Raw genomic sequence first — 15069 nt, forward strand, 5'->3', positions numbered from 1 at the left:
CAATTCGCATAAATTGCCTGACTTAATAAAATACTCTTACAAAATGGATTTTAGAAACTAAATACAGAGAATGTATCTTGGAGTTAGTAAATGGCTCAGACTTGAAACTGAGCATCCAACTGCAAAGTAGAAACCGGAAAAAGAAATGCAAACACCTGAATGGTCAAATACATTGTAATCTCCTGAGATGCCACAGACCTGCAAACTATCACAATGTCCACTAGGTGTCAGACTTGAGTTGCAATGGCATTTCCTGGGACGCAGGGGAAGCCCAAGCTCTGTAACTGGAAACATTTGAAGTCTGGGTTGTTTCCTCAAAACTAAAAAAAACTAAGTAAGGCCGATCCGTTCTGTATAAAGCAGAGTGATTTGTTTTCTCAACAGTAAAAAGGCAATAAACTAACAAGAGGTAGTCCCTGCTCTGCTCAACGTGCTCCAACCTATCCCCTCATTCAGGAAGAAAACCCAAGTCCCTGAGAAACCCTAGAACCCCCAGCTCCCTGGCACCTCAATCTTCACCCGCTCCAGCCACCTGTCTTTGAGATGCCTGAAACTTTTCACAGATCCTTGCACGGTTGACACAGACCTAAGACATTGTAGCCACAGTGTCAATAAAAACCCTCCAGACACCAGAAAGCAGCTGTAGCCGGTCCTTTCTGCCCTAACACTACTCCCTTACCCTGACCTGAGTTTTCTCGGTAACACTTGGAAATTCAGACACCCTTAGGTTACATTCGATTTCTGTTACCCTCTGGAATTGTTATCTGGAAAGTACTGTGTTGAGCCTCGAACAGTGCCGGGGTTACGGGTGTTTGTCCTGGTTTTCTTTCTGTTGCCAAGACAGCAACTCTCACCAAGAGACTGTGGAGTGGGAGCAGTCAGTGCTGGTGTCCCCTTTCACTTCCAGGTCACAGTCCCTCAACGATAAAGTCCAGACAGAACTGCGGTAGGAACCTGAAGGCTACAGCATGCAGTATTTCCAGGCTGATCCAGGCAACCCCTGGGCTGAAACTATTTTCAGGTTGAACCCAATAGATAAATAAATAAATACTAACTTTAACTCAAGATACTTATATAAGAAACTAGAATTCAGAGGCATTTCTATTCAGAATATTTATCCAAATAATATAAAGACATTGAATGCTGGGAAGTAGGGGACATTATCTGTGATAGACAATGCCCGGTTGCACTTAACCCCAGCTATGTGAACACGGGAGACACCGCAGCCCTCTGAGAAACACTGAACAGAAAGCCTGGGATGCTTTCATTCACCTGAGCCCTTCACTCACTTCCCTGACTCCAAACCCAGAACGCACCCCGCCCCAGAAGAGCCCTTAAGCTGCAGTGTCAGAGGGAGCCTTGGCTTCCCCCTCCCTCCTCCTGAACCGGAGACCCATTTAATCTTTTGTCCTCAGTGATAGTTGAGCACCGCTCAGCCTTCTCCGCAGAGAAGTGCTCCCGGCTCTGGCTCCCTGATCCACAGCTGAGCTATGGTTTTGCTGTATGTAAACTCAGCCATATGACGATGATTCATGATTTCCTTTTCCATTCTCCCCATGTCTGCACCCCATAGGAGTCATTACTTTCTTATGTAATAATTACCATCCCTTTTTAAACAAAATTTTGGCAAGTCGGAGAAAATAATCAACTATGGTTTCCGTCAATTGACAGAAGTGCGTGGCAGGCTCCGTGGACCTGAGTCATTTTCCTGTCCCTCCATCCTCCCTGCCTGGAGAGCAAAGCGAAGCCTAAGCCGAGTCGCACTGAAAATTATTTTTTAAGATTGTGATATAAAGACATCGTTTTCCCCTTCCCTTTTCTCCCTCGAGACCTTCCCAGGTCCCCCTCCTTGCTCCTTCGTGGTTTCTTTTTTCATCAGTTATTGCCGCAGGCACATAATGAGGTAAGGTCTTCTAATGCACATTAGGAGTACAATGTGGGTTTGGGTTTTGACTTTTGACTTTTTATTTTTTTAATATTTATTTATTTATTTATGTATACAATATTCTGTCTGTGTATATGTCTGCAGGCCAGAAGAGGGCGCCAGACCTCATTACAGATGGTTATGAGCCACCATGTGGTTGCCGGGAATTGAACTCAGGACGTTTGGAAGAGCAGGCAATGCTCTTAACCGCTGAGCCATTTCTCCAGCCCCCGACTTTTGACTTTTTAAATAATATTTTTGCCTGCCTGTATGTGTGTGCATAGCTGCTTTCCTGATGCCGAAGAATTCAATACGAGGGTGTCGGGTTCCCTGGAGCTGAATTTACAGGTGGCTGTGAGCCACTACAGCGGGTGCTAGAAACTGAACTCAGGCTCCCTGTAGGAGCAGCAAGCTGAGCCATCTCTCCACCCCGTGGTTTCATGTCTGTGTCTGAGTGAGTGGAGATGCGTGTGTGCCATGCGTGTGCCGTGGCATCCACGTGGCAGTCAGGGGCACCAGGAGAGTTCTCGCCTTCCACCTTGTTGAGGCGGGTCTCTGGCTTGCTGCTGTTGCTGCTGCTGCTGCTGCTGCTGCTGCTGCTGCTGCTGCTGCTGCTGCTGCATTGCACACTTCAGGCTACGGGGCCATGCTCCTGCCTCTGTCTCCCAGCTTCCCACAGGAGTGCTGTTGTTCCAAAGGCACACCACCACACCTGCCTTTGTGTGTAGGTCATAGAGGTCAAAATCAGGCCACCAGGCTGGTGCAGCAAGTGTTTTTACCCAGCAATAGCTCCTGGCCCCAGCTGATGGTTCTTTGTTTTGTTTTTAAATATGGGAAAGTAACCTTGGGTAATTTACCCTTAGAAACCAATTTTCCTGACCTACTGCTGGTTTGTGTAAAAAAGATGAATTTCAAGTAGAGAATATTCTGATGCATTTCTCTCATGAATTTACAATCTGCGGTTTTATTTGGGTATTTCCTATTTAAGAAGATTTAGTCCTATACTTTGACCATTGACAGGAGCATCAGTGTTCCCTTAAAACCCTTCCCTTTCACTTTGAACTAGAACCAAGAATACGCCAAGCCAATTCCATTAATTTATTTCTTCTCCTTATGGAAATGTTTCAGATAAATGTAGCTACTTCAAAAGGCGTTAACACAGAAGCGCCACTCATTTCAACGGATTTGATTTTACCCTGAAACAATGTATCTGTGCCACCAAGACTTGACAGCTGAAGGCTTGCTCCGATGAAAGGTCTGGTGGGGGCCCTAGCAAAAGGTGGAAGGGCCCACAATATTATTAGGAACCTGGCTGTTTTACAATAGAACATAGTGGGCAAACCAGCCAGGAGTAATACCTTCATGAACTCAGCAAACCCTACCCACTGTGACACTGTCGTATGCCAGGTTCCTGTTGGAGTGAGTTGAGTTTGGAAGGGGGAGCTGAGGAACCCATGTCTGAGACACCTTGCCTTTCCTATTAAGGATGCTGAAGAAGAACCTGAGGATTTCCCTGAAAGAAGAACTCAGGTCGGGATTTTGTCAGCTATTAAAACACTTTCCAAACCGTCAGAATCTTCCTATGAAAACACACCGCTTCACCCATGTATAGAAGTACATCGGGCTGGGTTTTGAGCTTAATTGGTATAGTGCTTGCCTAGCAGGTATGAGGCCCTGGATGGAAACAGGAAGATCAGAGACTCAAGGTCATCCTTGGCTACATACATAACAAGTTTGAGGCCAGTTTGGGATACAAAAAAAAAAAAAGAAGAAAAATGCACATCTTGGATCTCAGGCCTCTAAGCTATGGTCTATAATGTCCAATTTGCCAGCCCCCCTCCATTGGTTCTCACTTAAGATCAGCACTTCAGTTCAGTGCTTCCAAAGCAGGCCTCATTCATTGGGTTACGTTAAGAATGTTTATGTGTGTGTATGCATGTGATACCTGTGTGTATGTTTGTACACACACACACTTGGTGCCTACAGAGTTCAGAAGATGGTCCTGGATCTGGAGTTTGGGTTGGCTCTGGGCCACCTTGCAGGCACTGGGAGCCAAACGCTGCAAGAGCAACAAAAGCTCTTGCTCACCGAGTCATCTACCCAGCCCCATGAGTTACACTTTTAGCTCTGCATATTAGGATCTGAAAACAACTCAGGCTGCACCTTCAAGCTGAACCCTACTTTCATACATAGTGGATTCTGTGCCCTAGTTCCAGCCTCCCCACCTCACTGTAGGACTGAGGAAAGCGTCAGAGAGGACTTTTCCCTTCCAGCTACTCTCAACAGCTGTAGGTCTCACTGCCAGCTGATGACATGTGACTTTCTGCTCCAAATCTTGTTTTTTTTCCTCTTTCTTTCTTCCTTTCTTTCTTCTTTTCTTTGTTGATTTTTTGAGACAGGGTTTCTCTGTAGCTTTGGAGCCTGTCCTGGAACTAGCTTTTACACACCAGGCTGGTCTCGAACTCACAGAGACCCACCTGCCTCTGCCTCCCAAGTGCTGGGATTAAAGGCGTAGGCCATCACTGCCCGTCCAAATCTTTTCTTGCCACTGCCGCACTAAAATGTGCAGTTTCCCACTGAGACACAAAGGCCTATCTCCTGTCATGGCTGCTTGCTACCTTTGCCAACAGAATTCGTCAGTTGTCGTCCCTCCACTTGGGAGGTTTCCTGCGCACATAAAAAGCCTGTAGTAAAGATCCCACTTTGGTCTCCATTGTGCTGCGAAACCTTGTATGGCATTCCCATCAGCTAGAACTCAAAGGGGATAGAATATGTTGTACAAATGCATCATAAATCCCTACTACATTCTGCTGTATTATGCTGTGATTCAGATCCAAGGTGACAAGCACCAAAGGACCATGATCAGACGAGGTTCTCATGCAACCAAGGCTGAACAGCCTCGCACCTGAGCAACCGGCCTTGGCCTGTGTAGCAGGTTACAGCTGATTTTATTGCAGTCTCAATTAAACAAAGCCCTGCTTTAGCTGGAATTTTCAGGTGTCAAACAATACACAAGAAAGGCCTCCATGGTAAGAATCAGGAGTTGCTTTTCTTTGGAACACACAAGAAGCAAGCAGGACTCTGGCCTTGAACAAAGAATAGAATCGAGAGGCCCAGTGGATGTAACCCCACCAGGCAGTTCTGCTTCTCAAGGGCGTGGGTCTATTGAAGGGAGGGCAGCACAGCGAGGGAGGGAGCCGGTAGTCCTAAGAGACTGAGACCCGGGCAGCAGCGGTTCTAGATCTCCCAGCACTGCCGATGCTGATCTGGGGTGGGGGGAGCAGCTGCGGTGCTGGGAGGGGCAGCTGCGGTGCTGGGAGGGGCAGCTGTGGTGCTGGGAGGGGCAGCTGTGGTGCTGGGGCATCACCTACACAAAGGAATCACAAGAGTGACCCAAACTTGAGCAGGAACCTCCTTCACTACGGACCTGGCAGTGGCACACCAAAGTGAAAGAATTGAGGATAAAAACATGAGGATCCTTCCCCCTATTTGGATACCAAGGACTAAATTTTCTTACTAGAGTTCAAAACCAGAAGCTACAGAAAACCTATGCCAGAATAAAAATAAAATGGATCCGTGATTTCATTCCAACCCAACGCACACTCAACACGGCTCGAGGAGTATTTGGCAGAACACGACCCATACCCTTTAGCAGGTAGGAATCACAGTGAGGGGTTAGAGAGATGGCTCAGCAGTTACTTGTTCTGCGACTGTGAGGGCCAGAGTTCGAATCCCAGCACTCACAAAAGCAGTTCACCTGTAAAAGGCGAGCAGAGATAGGAAGATTGCTGGAACCTGCTAGTTTCTGGCCTGGATGAGAGAGTGGGAACACTACCTTCAGGGAGAGACCCTGCCTCCAAAGAGTAGGTGACTGAAGGACAAATCAGGTGCCAGAGGACACCTGATGGCCTCTACTGGACGACACACATGTAAGTGTACCTTCACACACACAGACATGAATAAGTAAATCTTTAATTAAAAAAAGTCACCATGACCACCAGACCTATTCCAAAGCAACCCCTTTAATGTGTATGAAAGGCAAAGAATGAAGTCAAAATGGTCGCATTTTTATTTTGGCTTCTACTTTTCATTCATGAAAACTTGCTTTTGAAGAACGCGTCCACTCTCGGCAAGCTGAACGCCCTTGCACGCTAATGTTCTGCATTAGCACTTTCTCTAACCTGTAAGCAGGAGCCAAACCACTGCTCACTGGGGACACTCGGGTCACCACATGCAGGAGACAGGCTTGCACTTCCCCCGTCACCCCTAAAAGAGTTTCCACACCAGCTCCCCAACCCTAGCATCTGAGGCTGCTCTTCTCTGTTGCATTAGGAGACGCATGGTAAGTCCTGCTAAGGGTTTGACTTGAGTAAATTATTTAAAGCCTGCAATGTGTGACTCAGCATCACAGAGGAGTGAATAACCCGGTATTTGCGGAAACACTGAAAATAACAAACGTTGGCTAGAAAACTTACATTAAATGAATACATGGATTTTGCAGCCCGTTATCTCCGCACCAATAAAACAGAGTGAAGGTACAGTAAGTTATGAATGTGGATTTTAGGAATTTCCTAGGCATGGAAAGACGTTGACACATACTTATGGCATGAAGGAACGGTCCTGGTAACGATCTGAAGCAGACGGTATGATGAGCCTCCAGCAACATGAAGCACTCAGTGTCTGGTGTCACACAAACCCTGTCTGTAACTTCTCCACACTCCTTCTACTCTCTGTTTACTTCCTCATCCTTCATTTGCATATTGCTGTTTCCATTCATCATTGGTTAAAAGATTTAGAACCACAACACTGGCCTCACACTTTGTAATCACAATCATTTGATGTTCAAATATATTGTTGGGCACCCAACCTCCTTCTAAGCTATTATTTTAAAAAAAATGTTTTTGGGGGAATTATTCTTTCAAAGTTTTATTCCATGCTGCCCATGCTTTAGTTTGCAATATAAAAAGATACCAAGATTCCTGGTAGTGGTGGCACGCGTATTCAGGAGGCAGAGGCAGGCGGATCTCTGCGTTTAAGGCCAGCCTGGTCTACAGAGTGAGTTCCAGGACAGCCAGGGCTACACAGAGAAACATGTCTCAAAACAAAACAAAACAAAAAAGTAAGGTGAAAATTCAGGCCGAGTGAAAAGAAAATTATGCTGAACCATATTTATGTATATATAAAATCCAGGCTCACTCAACTTCACTTGTGATCGTCCTGTCTCAGCCTCGTCAGTGCTGGGCAGCAGACATATGCTCTCACGCCTGCATATTTCTAACTACTACACAATTATTCAAACTTAAACTGGATGTCAATAAAAAGTTTATCAAAAATCCTACCATCTCTTCCATATCAAAAAACAATCCAAAGCATTCAGTGTGCCGGAAGTGTGGATCTGGTGTGATTTTCTCTCGGCGCTAGGATGTACTTCCTAACTGCACAGATCTAGAGCTAAGTGGAACCCGATGTCCTCCAAAATGGCTGCAAGGAACACTCAGGGGCACTGTTTGGGACATGCTAGCCCTAAAGGGTTTACTCTGGAAAACAGGAAGTATTAAAGGTCATGTCTATGCCCACATCAGGGCGGACCTTATAAAAGCCACAACCGAGCCCCAGATTTCCACCCCATGCTGTGCACACCGAACTTGCACTAGTCCACCCCACATCCAAATCCAAAGGCAGTTAGACACGGATTTCTGAGGAATATGTTAGGACCCCACTAAAAGTCCAAGGTTGGTTTCAGTCTTTAACAAAAAAGTGCCCATCCAAACATTTATTTTTCACTCTCCAAGCTATGAAAAGACTTGCAAAGTACAACATCAGTTTCTGCTCAGCTTGGGCCTCAGTGCCTGGTACCGAGGGCTTCTTCACAGATGTACCTGTTAAGTCCTGTTAGAAGCAGTGGTGTGGTTCATGCTTCTCCACTGAATGTGTGTCTTGCTCTCACACACTCTGGGACAGCCCCTCAGATCTCAAGTCCTCCGAGAAGCGCGGGGCCAGCAAACCCTCCCCATTTCCATCCTGAAACTAATGGCAACTGGCTGAGCGGCTCACCGGCAAGAAAGTTACGATGCCACAGCTAAATGCTCACACCCAAAACAATTATTTTTATTCCTTCACTGAAGAGCTTCATAAGGCGTATGGCTACTAATCTACTAATGGATCTCCAGATGTGAACATCTGGATAACACAATATGCTCATCAGCTATTCCCCTTTGAGATTGGGCTTGTTAATCCTGATCCAAAGCTACAGTTTGCTTGTGAACGATGAGCAGATTCGCCCCTCCTGTGTTATGGATAACCAAGCATCTAAATGACCTGAGCCATGTAACTAGGTTCAAATTGGCCAAGAACTGCCACAAAAAGGTGTGACACTAGGGGGGAAAAAGCTATCAGAGTCATATATATTATCAGGGAAAATAGAATTATAAGTTCCCGAGGAACTTATGAGAAAGCTGTGTATACAATGTTTTTATAATCTTTAGAACTTTCAAGGTAAGAAGTGAAGTTTTTGTACCATTTGCCTTTCTACTGTGTGTGACTAAAAAAATGACTACTCTATTCACACCATGACCACGTGACTTGAGAAGGATGTTCACACTTAATTCCTCTCTACGAGGACTGCTTTAAATCCAACAGGAGCGATTCGTCATCTTCTACTCTCACCTGAGGTTTAAAAGTCACCTTCAAAGGCTCAGGAGGTGGGGGATCCCCTCCTTCTTGGGGAATGTACCCTACTTTGGCCACCTCCTTTTCTGTCTCACTGAACTCCTCAGGGTGGAACTCGTGGATGGGCCCCAGCGCCAGACTACCTGCGAGGATGTCCACACCCATCCCTCTGTCTCCTTCTTGGCTCTCCGCCTTGGGATCCTTTGGTTTCCTAAGGCTGCGTATCTTGAAAGCCTCCTTTGAGGGGGCAGCATTTGAAATTGATTTCTTAAATCTTTCTCCTGACTGTCTGAGCCTCTCCCCTGACTGTCTGAGCCGCTCCCCTGACGACTGTCTGAGCCGCTCCCCTGACTGCCTGAGCCGCTCCCCTGACTGCCGCAGCCTCTCTCTCCTCTCGGGTGTGACGATTCTAGTTCTAATTCCACTCACTTTCTTGTCAAAATTCTGCCGCGTCTTCTGCATGCTCTCTTTGGAAAATGCCCTCTTGATATGATCAATGTGCTCCTTGCCTGACTTCCTAAACTTGGCGGATCTGCTTTCTTCAACGTAATATTCTTCATCCGAGGAGAGCTCTATCGGGGGATCAAAGACTTCCTCGGCCTCCTCCTGGTTCTCAGGCAGGCTTCTGTCTTTAACAACAGACAGGGATGAGGGGCACCGAATGTTCTCCTGAAAGGCAGAAGAAGAAGGCATGTGAGTGATTCCTGCATGACAGGCATCAGCTGTCACCTCTGGCCGCACCTTACGACCCTCCTCCATCTGTTTGTCCCAGGCTGCATTTCTCAGGGTCTGTCTCTGTTGGCTTTTGTCTCACAGATACTATTCCTTCGCTTCCCCACTCCTGAGATGACAAGCTTCTCCATCAGCACAAGCATCTTTCGGTGAGAGGTGCCAACCTCAAGGCCCACCCATCACGCTCTCCACTTAAACTTCCTTCCCTTTCTCTCCCAGCACCAGTGACCACTTGGGTGTCACACAAGGCAGGGGCCTCAGAAACATCACCCCCAAATACTCCTCGCCCTCTTGTCCCACGATCAACTTGTCATCAAGTCCCACCAATAACACTGCAAAATAATGTCTGCTTCTCGCCCCTCCACCCATGTCTTAATTCTGCTCCTCGGGACCTCAAGTCTCAGCTTGGGCCATCAATCCCCTCCAGTCCCTCTCCTTGCAGACCATTATCTGAGAATTTCCCCGAGAACTGTTCTTACAGCACAGTCTGGTTATAACCCACTGAAGACTTCTAAGAGCCCGTCGTCGGTGCTCAAGGAGAGAACCTGAACCTGTGCAGGATGCTTAGAAAGTTCTGACCTGATCCTACTTTCTCTCTTCTCCAGCCCAGACACATGCTCCATTCTTGAGGGTCTCAAACAGAGAAGGTTTTGAACCCTCTGCACAAGAGGAGTGCACCTTATGGCAGGGTAAGTATGGATGTTGCCCAAATACATTTGCAGAGAGCAATGCCGTATCTCAGTGTCAAATAGACACGCACGCCCTCCACCTTCGTATGTGTGGCTTCTGTCTCCAATACCCCTTTACCTTTTTTAGCTTTACAAATGACAGCTTTCCTCAAGAATCAATTCAAATGTCCCAACTCCCCCAAGTACAGAGTTAAGAAGGCCAGGTCAAGAGAGGCCCTGTTGGCCAATAATGAGGACAGCAGTTACTACTCCGACAGGAAGACTTCTCAAGGTTTTGAGGACAGCAAAGACATGATTTGACCCGTGCTGTATGCTGTACAAGGGTCACCCTGCTGAAAGCAAGCCACGGGATAAGACAAGCAAGAACAATGACTGGACAGTATTGAGCTTAAGCAAAGAAGAGGTAGATCAGGGAGGGTGTGTGGGGGCAGAGAAAGGGGCCAGACGTCTTCTGACTGCAGAGGTGCTCTGAAGGTCAAACACACAAGACCTGTTGCTAGATCAACAGAGAGAGGACTCCACCATTAACTCCTCGGAGAAAAAAGGGTTTCTCAAAACTCAGAATTAAATTGACTTTGGGAAACTACAATAGATAATATACTATTCCCAGAATGACTTCAGGACAAGACAAGTCTCCTGACAAATGAGTCATTTTAAAAGTTTTATTTTGCTGCCATGGTGGTCCATAACTATACCCCCAGTTCTCAGGAGGCTGAAGCAGGAGGATCACAAGTTCAATACCTGGACTATACAGTAAAATCCTGTTACAAGAAAGAACTGAAGAAGGAAGGAAGGAAGGAAGGAAGGAAGGAAGGAAGGAAGGAAGGAAGGAAGGAAGGAAGGAAGGAAGGAAATGTTCAGGTTTTGATTTTAGAATGTTGGGGGATTTTGAACCTATACATGAGTAAGGAACAAAAAAGGGAACTACCAGCCAGTGAAGAAGACAGGATACTAGGAGAGCAGGACCTCTGAGGCTGAGGACAAACTGGTTTAGGAGAAAAACAAACTCTGCCAAGTGAGGAGAAGCCAGCACAGGGTATGGGTAAAAGTAACCTGGTGTGCTATTTAGAGATTATTTCTAAAATATAACAGGCAACTTTGGGAATTGTGAGATTTTTAAAAGCTGGACCATGAGTTATAATTTCAAAAAAAAAAGAAAGAAAGAGAAAACAAAACAAAAAAACCCAACCAGCATTGATACTTGAGATCCACGTTGATTCCATTCAACAAACAGATTCAGTAAATACACAAGGAGGATGTTTGCACACACCCTAAAATATAACCAGCCTGATAGTCAGGAAGGCATCCTTAGAATCTTTTTCCTTAATTTAAATTACATTTTTGGCTACAAGATTCAAGTGCCCATGAGCCTCCGTCTCCCCAATGAGAGAGGCAGAAGTGGGCGTCTCATAACTCCCTGATGAATCAGTTAGAGGCGGTGAAGTTATTCCTCTCCTTCCTGCACCTGCTGTGGGGAGCAGCCCCAGCAACTGTGTGGGTTGGACGAGCCTGAGAAGGTTAATTAGACAAGGAACGAGCCAAAGGGTATCGCTTGGTAGGTAGAAATCCTCACAATCCTGCAGGGAAGGCACCAGACACAGGGAAACGGGAATCACTCGCCCTTTTCTTCAGACGCACCACAGACGGTACAAAATCAGGCTTTAAAACAAAGGTGAACACAGAGAGGCAAGGCTAGAAAAAGACCTTGCCTGGAAATCTCTCCCAGTCCCTATGAATCCTTGCCACTGTGCACTAAGGGTAAACACTCTACTGATAATGGAAGGTCATAGGGGTGAATTATAGTTGGCATATGAATACAGCCACATTTGGATATGAAAATCCAAGTAACTTTTTGTTGTTTTTGAGACAGGATCTCACATAGCTCAAGCATGCCTCAAACTCACTGTGTATTTGAATTCCTAGTCCCCCTGCCTCCTCCTCATGAGTGCAAGGGCTGAGGGTGTGCACCAGCACACCTGATCTAAAGAATTGTTTTTGCAACAGAACAAAAACTGTGGGTCAGAGTAAAGTGAGATTGCATTAATAGGAAAGTAACACAGATAGGGGCATTTTAGATGCAGAGAACTCTGGGACTTAGCATTTGAGGATGTTCCAAAACTTACTAGGTAACCACAGACTTATGCTTTAAAAAGTTACTGGAACTATGAGAAGATACACTGTGGCTCATGCCATGCATGAGAGAGATCACCAGGGTGAACGAGTGTTCAAAGAGAAACGACCTGGGTAAGAATGTCACACCACACCATTTTTAATTGCCAACATCCAGAATTTGGCAAAAGCTTAGCCATATACAACTGCAAAAGGTAGGAGACCAATATTTTGTTTATCTGATATTGTTTTTATTATTATCCCTTGTTACCAAGTTTATCCTTGTCACCAATTGTTTATCAACAAGGAAAATCTCAAATGAAAATGAAGATATACTTTAGCTGACCAGCTTGGTTTTGAAATAATTTTAGAAGGGAAAATCTTCAAATAACTGTGAGAATTGATTAAAGCTAATTTTAACAGCTAAAAATAACCATGTAAATATCATACATACCTACATATATTCTAACAGCTAACAAGTTTATGAATCTGAGTCCTATGCCCATAATATGAGACTTCATATTTTCCCTGTACACGTATAAAAGATAGCAACTGTTTTTTTCTGACAAATTCTTGTGTAATTTAAACAACTAAATTTCACAGGTTCTTCAAGATATTCTATCTTAAAAGAAGAGGTTTGTCACTAACTGGTGCCGCTCAGTTCCTTCACAGAACTATAGGATCCAAAGACAGAGAAAATAGCAGTAAATTACAGAGAAATGGGAGTCAGTGAATGGGACCAGCTGGAATTTTTGTTTCCTTGCTGGGGCTTCTGTCAATCCTGTGGGAAACCTGGTCCCCAGACCCAGGGACTCCAAGTGTACTTTCTGACATAACATATGCCAATGAAGGGTAAGAACCCAGGCAGGGGCTAACACCCCTGTAAGGTGAGTAGATTTATTCCGCAGTCCCATTCCCAGTTCACCACTGTCTGCTCTGACACTGGAATTGACACCTGAAGCAGGTGACATTTTTAAGTCCAGAGAAAGGCCTCTAGAGGCCTGGAAGGGTAATAGAAAAGGACACTGGCCCACTCTTCTATCTTTGAAATAAGCGCCCCCTCTCTCTCTTCCCTATCATCCTCAATAACCTCTGAACTCTCCAAAACAAGTCCCAAATACCACTCTCCCTTTCCAGTGAAACTCGACCACTCAACAGCACGCTCTGGAGCCCTAAGACACAGAGAAGAGGAAGGTTATGGGCCCTGATGTTCCCACCAACTGTGTCTGCACTTCATTTTGTGTTTTATTCTTCTAGGGGTCTATGCCACGGACTTCCCCTTTTAAAAGCATATCACTGTGCACATGTACTGATGGACATTCCCATTACTTTAATTAATGACTTAATGATTTTATGCTTAGAACAAACTCCCCGGCATGAAATTTGGGGGCCCGAAGACTTGGGAATTTTTAAAGTTCATAATATACACTATCAAGAATGCCTTCTAGAATGTGGTGCCGGATACTTCTCCCAGTAGCGGGACAGGGAAAGCTGCCCATTCTAACGTTCACACTCTGGATTTACGGTTCCGTGATGGCCACTGTTTAGACGGCTGAGAAAGGAGCCCTGCTCTCTTCTACTCTGTAGTCTAGAAACTCTTCTCTCTTCATTATTCTTTCCTAATAAGGGGGAAAGAGTTTAACGCATCCCTTTTCATTTACAAGAGCTCAAAAAAGTATGCAGACATAGCATGCTGCCACAGGTATGCTCCAATATTTTAAAGTATTGAGCAGTGATAGAAACTTAGCAAAAAAAAAAAAAAAAAAAAACAAAAACAATTTGACTGACACTGACCTACATCCTCTGCCCGTCCCAGTTTGTTCTTTTAGATAACAAGGATGGTTTTTTAACTTGAGATTTCTTAGGACCCTTTTGGCTCCAGCATTCTGAAGTCTACTGGGTCACTAAGCTTAATAGGACTCAAATGCTGAAAAAAAAAACCAAAAAACAAAAACTAACTGAATTAAGTTTCAAAGGGAAGAAATAGCTTGAGCCGCAAGCCACAGTTCACATTACATGACCAGTAAGAAGCTCAGGCCACGGATGGCAGAGTGTCGGTTAGCAAGAATGGCTCTACTCTGAGGAAGCTACTCAGCGAGCTCCACGACATACCACAGACGGTGGCTGAGACGTGACACCAGAAACCTCTGTGACTGAGACTACAGTCATCAAACTGAACACAAGCGCAAGCTTACCTGGAATATTACCACACGGAATTTGTTTTTCTTCATTATTTCTTCTTGCTTGGTTTCAACTTTGGTTACATGAACCTGCTGCTTCTCCACCCTAGCCTTCACGTCTCTGATGTGAGCGCTGACTTTTCGGGTCTTCTCAAACAGCTTGTTGACGATGTAGCCCGTGTTGCTGTGGGACTGCGAGAGCTTCAGCAGGTCAATCTGGACAGACTTTATAGCGTTCTCCATCGCCCGGTGCCTCTCTTCTATTCTCTTCTGGCTGGCCTGCACACTGTCCACGACAGTGGCCACCCTGTCCAGCACAGTCACGATCGTAAGAGCAGCGTCTTGGTCTTCGTCTTCAGTCACACTTGACAATCGATTCTGGTGGATTTTACCAGCACTGGAAGCAGACCCGTTGTGCTCCATTTTACTTCTTCCTCAGCAGAAGATGTCCTATAGCAATCAATTCCTAGACTCGAAGCCAAAAGTCGGCTCGGTAGCAGGCTACACGAAGCCGCTTTGAGGGCTGAAAACTGCACCCTGGAGAGTGGTCAAGTATTTATAACTACAAATGCCCATCTGTGACCGTCCTGCAACACGAGACCCTGCAAAGCACCGGGCCCAGTTCCAAACATGCTTGCCGACTGACTAAGGGCCTCAAATAAGACCGTGTGGGTGGGAAGGGACTGGAGTCACTGTGTTACTCATAAGAAGCCTGCAAGCCAAGCAGCTTGGAACACTGAGCAAAGTTTTTCTCTTTGGATCATTT

At 45.6% G+C, this 15069-nt stretch overlaps 1 protein-coding gene across 1 annotated transcript; it reads right to left on the reverse strand.

Annotated features, from left to right (window-relative positions):
- Positions 1-7096: 7096 nt before the first annotated feature.
- Cavin4 (caveolae associated protein 4) lies at positions 7097-14821 on the reverse strand. The gene is made up of 2 exons (XM_057790760.1): positions 14319-14821; positions 7097-9262 (listed from the first exon to the last, which is right to left on the reverse strand). Exons 1-2 carry the CDS (start codon positions 14724-14726, stop codon positions 8537-8539), a joined length of 1134 nt encoding a protein of 377 aa, XP_057646743.1. The 5' UTR covers positions 14727-14821; the 3' UTR covers positions 7097-8536.
- Positions 14822-15069: the final 248 nt, after the last annotated feature.

Source organism: Chionomys nivalis, chromosome 16 (assembly GCF_950005125.1).
Source record: "Chionomys nivalis chromosome 16, mChiNiv1.1, whole genome shotgun sequence".
Classification (NCBI taxonomy): domain Eukaryota; kingdom Metazoa; phylum Chordata; class Mammalia; order Rodentia; family Cricetidae; genus Chionomys; species Chionomys nivalis.

Coding starts and splice junctions, on each gene's coding strand:
- Cavin4 (XM_057790760.1), bottom strand. CDS start 14,726: ATGGAGCACAACGGGTCTGCTTCCAGTGCTGGTAAAATCCACCAGAAT. Junction 9,263..14,318: donor TCCGTGTGGTAATATTCCAG/GTAAGCTTGCGC, acceptor TCTGCCTTTCAG/GAGAACATTCGGTGCCCCTC.